The sequence below is a fragment of the Columba livia genome, chromosome 14 (genome assembly GCF_036013475.1).
Source record: "Columba livia isolate bColLiv1 breed racing homer chromosome 14, bColLiv1.pat.W.v2, whole genome shotgun sequence".
Classification (NCBI taxonomy): Eukaryota; Metazoa; Chordata; class Aves; order Columbiformes; family Columbidae; genus Columba; species Columba livia.
Genome location: NC_088615.1, coordinates 5835651 through 5845505, shown reverse-complemented (window position 1 = coordinate 5845505; position 9855 = coordinate 5835651). Strand labels below are relative to the sequence as shown.

General features: G+C 43.4%; 1 protein-coding gene across 5 annotated transcripts; it reads left to right on the top strand.

The window, feature by feature from the left end:
- Nucleotides 1-840: 840 nt before the first annotated feature.
- On the top strand, nucleotides 841-8710 carry CNOT8 (CCR4-NOT transcription complex subunit 8). 5 transcript variants are annotated; one of them, XM_065029710.1, is made up of 7 exons: nucleotides 841-976; nucleotides 1822-2021; nucleotides 3602-3795; nucleotides 5298-5459; nucleotides 6142-6286; nucleotides 6900-7010; nucleotides 7333-8710. In XM_065029710.1, the coding sequence occupies exons 2-7, from the start codon at nucleotides 1905-1907 to the stop codon at nucleotides 7480-7482; spliced, it is 879 nt and encodes a 292-aa protein (XP_064885782.1). In that variant the 5' UTR covers nucleotides 841-976; nucleotides 1822-1904; the 3' UTR covers nucleotides 7483-8710. The 5 variants fall into 5 exon arrangements, with proteins under 5 accessions (XP_064885782.1, XP_064885781.1, XP_064885783.1 ...); XM_065029709.1 differs by having other exon boundaries at nucleotides 961-1099; XM_065029711.1 differs by lacking the exon at nucleotides 841-976 and adding an exon at nucleotides 1082-1129.
- The last annotated feature ends 1145 nt before the right edge of the window (nucleotides 8711-9855 follow it).

Below are 9855 nucleotides of genomic sequence, written 5' to 3'. Positions count from 1 at the left end.
AGTTCACTTGATAGAGAGCAGCACGCAGATCAATCTCTTTCCAGGAAGTTGTGTTTCTGCTGAGGTACGAGCGTTAAACCTGAGGCACTAGACTATGTCTGAAGTGTAACAGATCACGAGATATGTTTGTCCAGATTCTTTTATTAAAACGGTAGGCAAATAGGTGAGATTCAGTGAAAAGAAAGTTGCCCAAATGGTGGGCGGGTAACAGCCCTGCAGCAGTACCTGGACCGCAGGGTTTTGTAACAGGTGCAGCCCTGTCCAGAAGGCTGGCAGCCTAAAAGGAAAGGAAATACTATCTAAGCTTAATTATTAGTAAACAAGCCTCCAAATTAGTTCAGTATCCGCTGCCAGCAGAGCAATGTTGGCAGCTGCTGGCAGAGGAAGTTACACTACGCTGCTTTACCAGATACACATTTCTATTGCTAATGTAATTTAAAGAGCATTTCTAGAACAGAAGCCAGCCCGAAAGTTTGCAGGCGTAGCAGACACTTGAACCCAACTCCTGCAGGAAGCGGCAGAGCTCGGTGGGCGCCTACGGCGGCGATGCCCCTAACTCCCCCCCCCCCCCCCCCCGCGGATTTTGGACTCGCCCGCCGCTTCCAGAGCAGGGAGACCGGGCGAGTCCATTAGCCGCGGAGGGGGAAAAGGGGGGGGATAACGAGAGGCGACTCATCACACGGCGAAGGGCTCTGCGCAGGCGCACTGTGGGCAGGACCCCGCGTGACGTTCCGCCCACCCCGCCCCCTCCCTTTCCCCGCCCCTACGCGGGAGCGCGCGCGGCCGCGAGGCATTCGCGCGCCGCAACGTGCCCCCCCCGGTGCCGCCCCCCCCCCCCAACTCCCCGCGCGCTCCTGCGGCCTTGGCCCACACTGTCTCGCGAGAGCCAAGCAGCCGAACCCGGAAGTCCCGCCCTTCCAGGAGGCCGCATCGCGCCTGCGCGGAGCGGAGCGGCCCGGCCCCGGCTTCCGGGCAGGTAGCGCGGGGGCGGGGAAGGCTGATGGGGAGCGCCGGAGCAGACGAGTGGCGGGGGGGAGCGAGGGCTAGAGCGGCCGGGCGGGCCCGGCGCGAGCGACGGGGCCTGGCGGTGCGCGAGCAGGTGCGGGCGGGGCGGCCCCGGAGCCCCCCGGTGAGGGGCGGCGGGGGGCCGTGTGTCTGTGTGTCTGTGTGTCCGTGTCCCCTCCCGCTCCCCCGCCGGGCTGAGCCACCTCCGGGCGGCCCCGGCCCAGCGCGAGGGGTCTGGAGCCCGCGGGGCCGTTGCCGTTGGGCTGAGGGCGGGACGGGTGACGGCGGTTCGGTCCCAGCGGGCCCGGCCGTGCCTTGGAGAGCCCGAGCCCCGCGTGTGGGAATCGGGGTGGTTTTGCCCGCGTCGTTGCGGGAAATGGTCGATGAGCGGCGGTTTATCCGGTGGTACCGGCTGAGGCGCCTTCCTGAGTTAGAGCAGGGCAGCTCCTGTGTGTAAACACCGTCTGTAAAACGTGCCGGTGTTGTGTGTAAAAACTGGCGCAGTAGCTGAACAGAATTAGATGTGAGGAGTCCCCGCTTGTACATCCTGCGCCCAGAGTTTCAGAGTTTATGGTAAGAGAAAGACAGGGAGAATGGCTCTTTTTGTAAAGAATTGTGCTCTTGTAACCTGAATAGATTTCCTTCTCGTTCAGTGTGTTTCCAGGAAGTGATAAAAACAAGAAAAAACTTAGTGTAAACTTCAGATGGGCTGTTTGAAGCTGAAAATGGAAGTGTGACTGACTCCGCCAGAGCACTCATTCTTACATTTAGATCTTTCTTCACATAAAGCATTATTTATTTACCTGTTTGATGCAGCACACTGGTAAGATCGCACAGCTTGCAGTTCTACGCTGTCATCTGAATTCGACACCAGCCGCCTTTACCCCAATCCGGGCAAGATGCCAGCAGCGCTTGCGGAGAACAGCCAGGTGATCTGTGAAGTGTGGGCCAACAATCTGGAAGAAGAGATGAGGAAGATTCGAGAGATTGTTCTAAGTTACAGCTACATCGCGATGGTAGATATTTTCTACTTGACTTAGTTGCCTTAGTCAAGGGATTTCTTTGGGGTAGGGGAATAAGTGGATTTTTGAGTAAGAAATTATTCCTCTCTGTACCCAGTCAAACTGAGCTAGAAGTTAAATGGTGAAAAATTAGAAAACTATTCAGTAGACGCCTTCCAGAATTTAATACAAGTATAATGTTGAATGTGGATTGAATGAAAGCTAGAGAAGACAGACCACCTTAAAAACCCGAATTAATTTCATATTTACCTATTCATAACGTATTAGTTTGTGCAACAGAAAAATGAAAGAGGTCAGAGGTACAACTGGGCTTAAATCTTTAGTTTTCCACCAGTGTATTTGTCCTTTGAATGTCTTTCTCCGTTTGGTTGTGGAAGATGCCACGTTGGTGTAGGACAAAAGACCTGCAAGTGACAACTGCTCTGGGCTGCCTCCTTTTTAACGGGATCAGATGGTGATTCTTCTGGAAGAAAATTATTCTGGCTGTAGGTACAACAGTATGTCCAGAACGCTCTGTTTAAATAAACCAGAATCTCCCCCAGATGGGAGGAATCTCTTCCTGTTCTTAAAAGTTTGTATCTGCTTGGCAGGAGCCAGTTAGTTACATAAATAACTGGGTTTAGTTATGATACTGCAAGTTACGCCAATTTAGCTTTGGAACTTCAAGATATGAAAAGTCTGCAGTAAAAGCATGGCATAAAAACACACGCCCCTGCAGAGCGTGTAGTATTTCAGCCTAGAACACAGTTGTGTAAGTAAATTTGATGTTTTTGTTACCGTATGTCAACAGGAAATGAGCTTTCTTGCTTCTGTTTGATCTCATTGCGAGTGTGCTTCTGACCCGCTTTAGTGATTGTGCTGTAAGGGTCGACATAAAACCTCTTGGGCAAGGGAGCAATTTTGTAAGATACACAGCACTGGATTTTTCATGTGTTTTTGCATATGCTCTAGTCAGTAGGAAGTTTTGTGACCTCATTTGAGAGTAGAAATAGTCTAGAAGTTCAGGCTCTAGCGGAGAGAGCACACAATCACTGGCCAGGCAAAATGTTTTTTGTCTAATAGGTGTTTGTTCTGCTGTTAAGATCTGTTTTGATTGGCGTGAGTTTTTGTTAATTTAGGTATTGGCTTGTTCCTCAAAATCAGTGAAGGTTAGTGCTGTCTGGACTATCGAATGAAGATGGACAGAGTGCTAAATTTAACTTGTATTTAGAAGGGCCGTTTTAGTAGATTTAGGGAAAATGAGAGTGCTTTGCGAGAGAAAGATGATCTAGTAGTGCATATTGGATGGCTTTGTATTTTTTTTTTAGAATAAAAATGCAAGAAAGGATAATGGTAGGAAATGAATGAATTAAAGACTTAAGAAATTGTGTAGGGTTTTTTTAGCATCTGGCTTGTGGCAGTTTAAAATCTGTATGAACATGGAAAAGGAGAAAAAATAAGTGATTTTTACAGAAGAATTCACAGAATGCAGTGCTGAGACCTTCAAGTAAAGAACTGAATAGACTCCTAGCAGAGTAATAATAATGACTCCTAATAGAGTAAGTGCTGAAATGAGGTTTTCCATTCTCTCCTAGGACACGGAGTTTCCTGGAGTTGTTGTAAGACCGATTGGTGAATTCCGCAGCTCCATAGACTATCAGTATCAGCTCCTTCGGTGTAATGTTGACCTTCTGAAAATTATCCAGCTGGGCTTGACTTTCACAAATGAAAAAGGAGAATATCCCTCTGGCATCAACACCTGGCAGTTCAACTTTAAATTCAACCTTACGTGAGTCTCTTGAGCTGGGGAATAATCGGCTGCTCAATTCCACTGCAGTGATGCTTTCCTTGGGCTCATGGAGGTGTCTGGATGTTCATCATCAGGGGTGGTTCTAAGCAATAAAAATTCAGAGTATTAATTAATACAGGTTATTTGGGAACTGATTTTGGCATGACATAGGTTTGCAATATTTCTGGACATCCAAATCCTGCTAAAATCTTGTCCTTAATACAATTTCCTGTGATAAATAGTCTATCCCCAATAATTGTATGTGCATTAGACTTTTTGCTAGAATAATGCTATAGTCTAAATTTATACCTTTTAATATATATCTAAAAATATTATTTATTTTTACGTATATATAAAATTCATTTCTTTCTGCTAAAAATAGATGGCTGTGCTGTTTTTAGCAAAAAGGAAAACATCTCTTTACAGATCCATGCTAAAATATAAACTGAGATCTAAAGAAAAAAACCCACCGGTGTAATCGTTACAGCTGCTCGGGAGAATGAATCTTGTTAAATGGAGTGTGGCAGTTGTTCTTGTCTCCTCTGTACTGCAACGTCCTGGGTTATAGTCAAAACAAATGTAATTATCCCTTCCCCTGTAATTGTGAAGACCGACTCAGCATAATTACCACTAGAGCTCCCTGGAAATAGAAAGAGGGTTTATCTGGCAAAACCATACATCTGTAGGAAATCAATCAGTATTTTCATGGAACGATCACATTACAAAAATTCATAGCCAGTGTATGCAGATCATACAGATCATACTTGAAGCCAAAAGTTGAAGTATTTCCACAAATCTGTGAGCCTCTTAAAAGTATTGAAGTCACAGTAAAGTGGTTTTCACAGTGTGATCACTACATCGGATTCGGTTACTGTATTTGTTGTGAATTTTGCTCTGTGGTTTGTCATGTCCTCCCCCGCAATGAAACAACCTGGTACAGAAGTCGTATTCCTGCTCAGTGCTGCACCGAGTGCATCATCACTCATCCCTCTTCTCTTTCCTTAGTCAAGTATTGTGCAATTTTGTTTACTCCCAGAGATGAAACAGGAGACAGTGATAAGGTGGTATGTGCTGTGAAGTGAAAAAGAAAAATGGAGACAGGAATCTGTCTAGAGACAGAAAATGTACTTCAGAGTTTCACACCTTCATATTTGGGAGAAACTCCCCTTTTCTCCGTGCTCTCATCTGGGTTGCTTCCGTTCGCCTTGTGGAAACAACATTTTGAAAAACATCATTTGGTTCTGTGGCGGTGGCATCTTTGGAATCTGCACTACCAACAGATTATTAATTAGTTATGACCACAGAATAGCTTGTTACTGCTGTAGGAAGCCGCAGTAGTGGTATTAAAACTGATTTAACGTGAATTTTCTAGAGACACAAATGTGGCACCCAGAGATAGCCTACTGGTCACTCCAGTTTTTGAAATACAGTATGGGAGGAATTTTCCTAATATGAGCCTGACTTGTTAGTACATTTATTGCAAATCTGCTTTTCTCCTTCAGGGAGGACATGTACTCTCAGGACTCCATAGACCTCCTCGCCAGCTCTGGGCTGCAGTTCCAGAAGCATGAAGAAGAAGGGATCGATACTCTGCATTTTGCTGAGTTGCTCATGACATCTGGGGTCGTCCTTAGTGACAGCGTGAAGTGGCTGTCCTTCCACAGGTAGGTCCGAGATGGTCACCGATGCTGTCAAGGGAGAAATCTCTTTTTGATTGAAATACTGCTGCTCTTGTCTGGCACATCCTTTTGCTATTACTGTTTTCCTCTGTGGAAGAAGTTAGGAAGTTGAAATGTGATTTCTTCACTTAGTAACTTGTGTGCATTGTAAAGTAAGGATTTTGTTTCTCTTCCTTGCAATGTTGGTGCTGTTCTCAACTTCTGTCTTGTGTTTATGCAGAGGAAGAAATCTGTGCAGTTAAGCTGTCTATCTTACAGCTTTTCAAGCAACTTGATTACAAAGCCTCTGGTCCTTGATATCATCATGAGTGAAAGGACTTGAGGGAGGAGGAGGTGGTGGAAACAGACATTTACACGTTTTCCTGCTTTACCGTATTGCCCATAGCTACAGAAACTTGCAATGTTGAGAAGAAAAGTGTGTTCTTCCCAGTGGCTTAGGTGTTCTGCAGGGGTTAGTGGTGGCACCCCGGGAGCATTCAAAAGTCCTACATTGACATGGATGTTCAGGATGAATTCTGGCTCTGGTCCAGGGGAGTTTTATAAATGTCAGAAAATGTTAAGGTTGGAAAGGTACAGCATGTAAAACTCCTGTGAAAAACAAGATATTGGTACTGACCTAGTCTAAGTGTTGCCTGCTTATCTACTTTCTGTATGTTTTTGTTTTCAGTGGTTACGACTTTGGCTACATGGTGAAATTGTTGACAGATTCCAGGTTACCGGAAGAGGAACATGAATTTTTCCATATCTTGAACCTTTTCTTCCCATCTATCTATGATGTAAAGTACTTAATGAAGAGCTGCAAAAACCTCAAGGTACTTCTATCTCCTCAGCAAGTGATGGATGGGATCAAAACTGTAAATGTACAGTAAGCCAAGTGACAGAACTGCTACATCTATCAAGTCTTAAAACTGGAACGTGTATAAAAGCCAGTGGTCACACAGAGGCACCTGTGACTAAGTTTGTATCTAACAGATCATGCCTCCCCAGTTTTAGACTTATCAATACGTATATTATATAGGGGACATACCCATAACCTTCTGATTTGGGTATCAGTAATTTCAAAGGCTGATTATAATTCAGCATGCTATCTTCCCTGTGCAAGGTGGCATATTTCTTCTTACATGAACTATTACATGACTTGATTAACTGGTGGACACTCAGAGAGTTGGAAGTAATTTATCTGCTGAATCACAGCCTGTGCACTCACAGTTGTCTCGAGTATGTGCAGCAGGAACGCGAAGTACTGAAATGTGACAAGAGTGTTTCTGTGGTCTTGAAGAGTATCTACAGCTGTTTTGTGTGTGTACTGCTAGAATCTGTATTGATTTATTGTAGCCAGCATTTGCCCTCACGTTTTGGAGAAGCATGGCAATTTTGGTGAGAGATGGATCTTCCCAAGTAAAACGGGCTCTGTTCTGATTGCAGGGCGGCCTTCAAGAAGTGGCTGATCAGCTGGATTTGCAGCGAATTGGACGACAACACCAGGCAGGATCGGACTCTCTTCTCACCGGAATGGCATTCTTCAGAATGAAGGAGGTACTGCAGTATTCTTCCTTATGGTTCTTCTTTTTCCAGGTCCTTTCCATAAATGTTAACATGCACAATGTATTTTGTGGTGAGGAGTTTTGGTGTTTATTGAGCCTTGTGGCCATCACACTTCAAACTATCGATAATAGGCATTGTTGATACTGGCACAGACTACTTCTGTTTACTCCTCTTTCATGTGCTTATTTTAATTCCCATACTGCCTTTTAGAGGTGGCTGACTTCAGATGAGCTGTTTAATTAATATAGGTGGCGGCTGATTTAGAGGCACAATTAAACAATCCTTGTTTCTTCCTTTTTTTTTAAATCTGCAGTTGTTTTTTGAGGATACAATTGATGATGCAAAGTATTGCGGGCGGCTGTATGGCCTCGGCACCGGAGTGGCTCAGAAACAAAATGAAGATGTGGACTCGGCCCAAGAGAAAATGAGCATTTTGGCTATTATCAACAACATGCAGCCGTGATCCGTGGTGCCCCTCAGCAGAACACGGTTACCAACTGTTTTGGCAGCTGCTGTCCTCAACCATTTTCCCTAAGTGTCTCAAACAAAAGGCATCTACAATACACAGCCTGCAGAAGGCCTGCAGTTTTGCTGAAGAGCTGCATCTTCATTTGAAACCCTGAAGAAGAGAGTTGACTGAATTCCTAATGCCAGCATTTGTGGTTTGCCATCTTTTTAATACCAAGGGTAAAAGACAGAACCTACTGTGTATACCTCTGTTTTTTTTTCCTCTTTATACTGTACAGAATCTGCAAGGAAGACTTAACGGTAGAATATTCGGTAGAGCTAAGGGTCTGGAAATCCAGTGAAAACGGACACAGACGTGCACACAAATTTGGAATTTGTGCTTTATAAAGCTCATTTAAAAACTTCTGCATGTTGTGAGGGTGACTGCTTCACCTCATGTTTTGCTTATTTTATCTTTATGTAGTCTGTGGAAATTGCTCCCTTTGATCACTGCAGAGGTTTGGGAATGGATGACATTAAAAATGATCCTTGCAGCTAATAATATTCAGAGATTTACTTTAACAACAATGGGAAGGGATATTACTGGAACTGATTTGATCAGCTTCCTATAGTTTCTAATTCTGTATGGTGCAGGTTTGACCCGTACTGAGCCTCAGCTTAGTTCTTATGGGTATTAATAAACTGTTCTGGAAACAGATTAAGAGAGCCTATAAGTTCACCTTTGCTTGAGGACCTTTTACAGGGATTGGACCAATACTCTGACTTCAGTCTTCTTCAGCTTAACACGCCAATTTTTTTCTTCTCTTTGCAACACAAGTAGTTCAGCAGATGGGTAAATATTTGTCCCTCTTCTCCTTCCCTTTCTCCAGCCCCTAGTTTTACTATATGCTTAACAGACCAAACAGCTCCCATTTTTCTTCATTATAAACATCTGAAAGATAGTTAGAGGATGGAAAAACATGGGATTCTGACTTTTTAAAAAATGAGCTCATCTATAGTACCTTTTATTTTTCCCCAACATCCCTATAATGATAGTTCTTAAAAAATAACTCAAAAAAACCCCTTTTGGACATGGCAAACTTAAAATTTTAAGACTTTGTCTTGCATTTTAAACAAGTTTTAAACAAGCCATTATTAGAAGTTGAGCGTTAGAGCTGGTATTTAAAATGCTTGTAAATAGTACTTGTTTTTAATTTTTGTAACAATAAATTTTTTTAAACCAGGCCTTGTTTTGGATTCTCCATCAAGCACTAAAATTCCCGAAGTTCAGGCTTTGGAATCTGAATTTAACGATATATACTCAAAGGGAAGAGGCTCAGGTTTTTCTTCTACCTTTTATGCTGTGCTACTGTGGTAGTTCTTAGTAAAATCTGCTTTTGAGCTTATTGTACAGTAGTTGATGAAAGTTGAGTTTAAGATCTCCTTGGGTAACTTGTATTCTCTTTCTGCACAGCCAGCAGTATTGCAGATTATTCTGGCTGTGCAGCATAGCCACTTAATATGACAAATTAATTCTGCTTATTTGTCCTGTGTGAAGTTTTCCTGCTTCATCTAAACTCTAGTGGTTCTCACTTAGAAGTATACAAAGGCTGTTTGGTTATGGACTAGCTCCCTCTCCTGGTTTTCAAAGTACTTGGTACAGAATTTAGCAAGTTCAGTATAGTAGCAACAGTTTACAGGGTTAACACATCTTTTGATTTTCATCTCTTCAAGCTGTTCTGAGGCTTTACTGTTTGGAACAGGAAATCTATCATCAGGGTCAAGTCTGTGTTTTGGCTGGAAGAATCTGGAAGAGCTCTTGATCTAAAAAACCCCACCCTCCTACTTTTTTTCTTAAACAATTATCTTTATTGTACTTAACTTTCTCAATTCATGACCCCTCCATCCTACCATGAACTTTTCTGCTTCATTTAAGAACATGCTGCAAGAAATTACTAAGATAGATGCTATTATATGTTCACTAAGGCTTATGCAGCCTTGTTCTTAAGTTATTATTGTTATCAAAGACAGGCAAAGCCTTTAGGTAAGCTGTAGGACTGGTCAAAATAGTGCATGTTCAAGACTCCAGAATCTAGGGTTGTTTTGGAAACTTCGAGAATATCAGCTGTTCTAGAGAACTCGATAGTACCTCAAACTTACCATCACTGTAACAAAAAGCAGTTTGTTCAGGGTGGATGTTGCCAAAAGCAGGGACTGTCACTTTTCTTGATCTGGAAAAATCCCTTATCTCTTGCTAGTAATGCTGGAATCCAATATAAAATGTTCTGCCCTCCCTTTTATGTTGTGCAGGTGGCCTTACCACAGAAAGCAAAGTCATAGCATGCACTTGTTTTATCTACCAAGTTTGATTTATGTCGTACCTTTAACA

What these genes read in the sequence shown, in the direction of transcription:
- CNOT8 (XM_065029710.1), top strand. Translation starts at nt 1,905, where the DNA reads ATGCCAGCAGCGCTTGCGGAGAACAGCCAGGTGATCTGTGAAGTGTGG. An exon ending in GTTACAGCTACATCGCGATG is followed by an intron (nt 2,022 to 3,601) that starts GTAGATATTTTC and finishes ATTCTCTCCTAG; the next exon opens with GACACGGAGTTTCCTGGAGT. An exon ending in AGAGCTGCAAAAACCTCAAG is followed by an intron (nt 6,287 to 6,899) that starts GTACTTCTATCT and finishes TTCTGATTGCAG; the next exon opens with GGCGGCCTTCAAGAAGTGGC.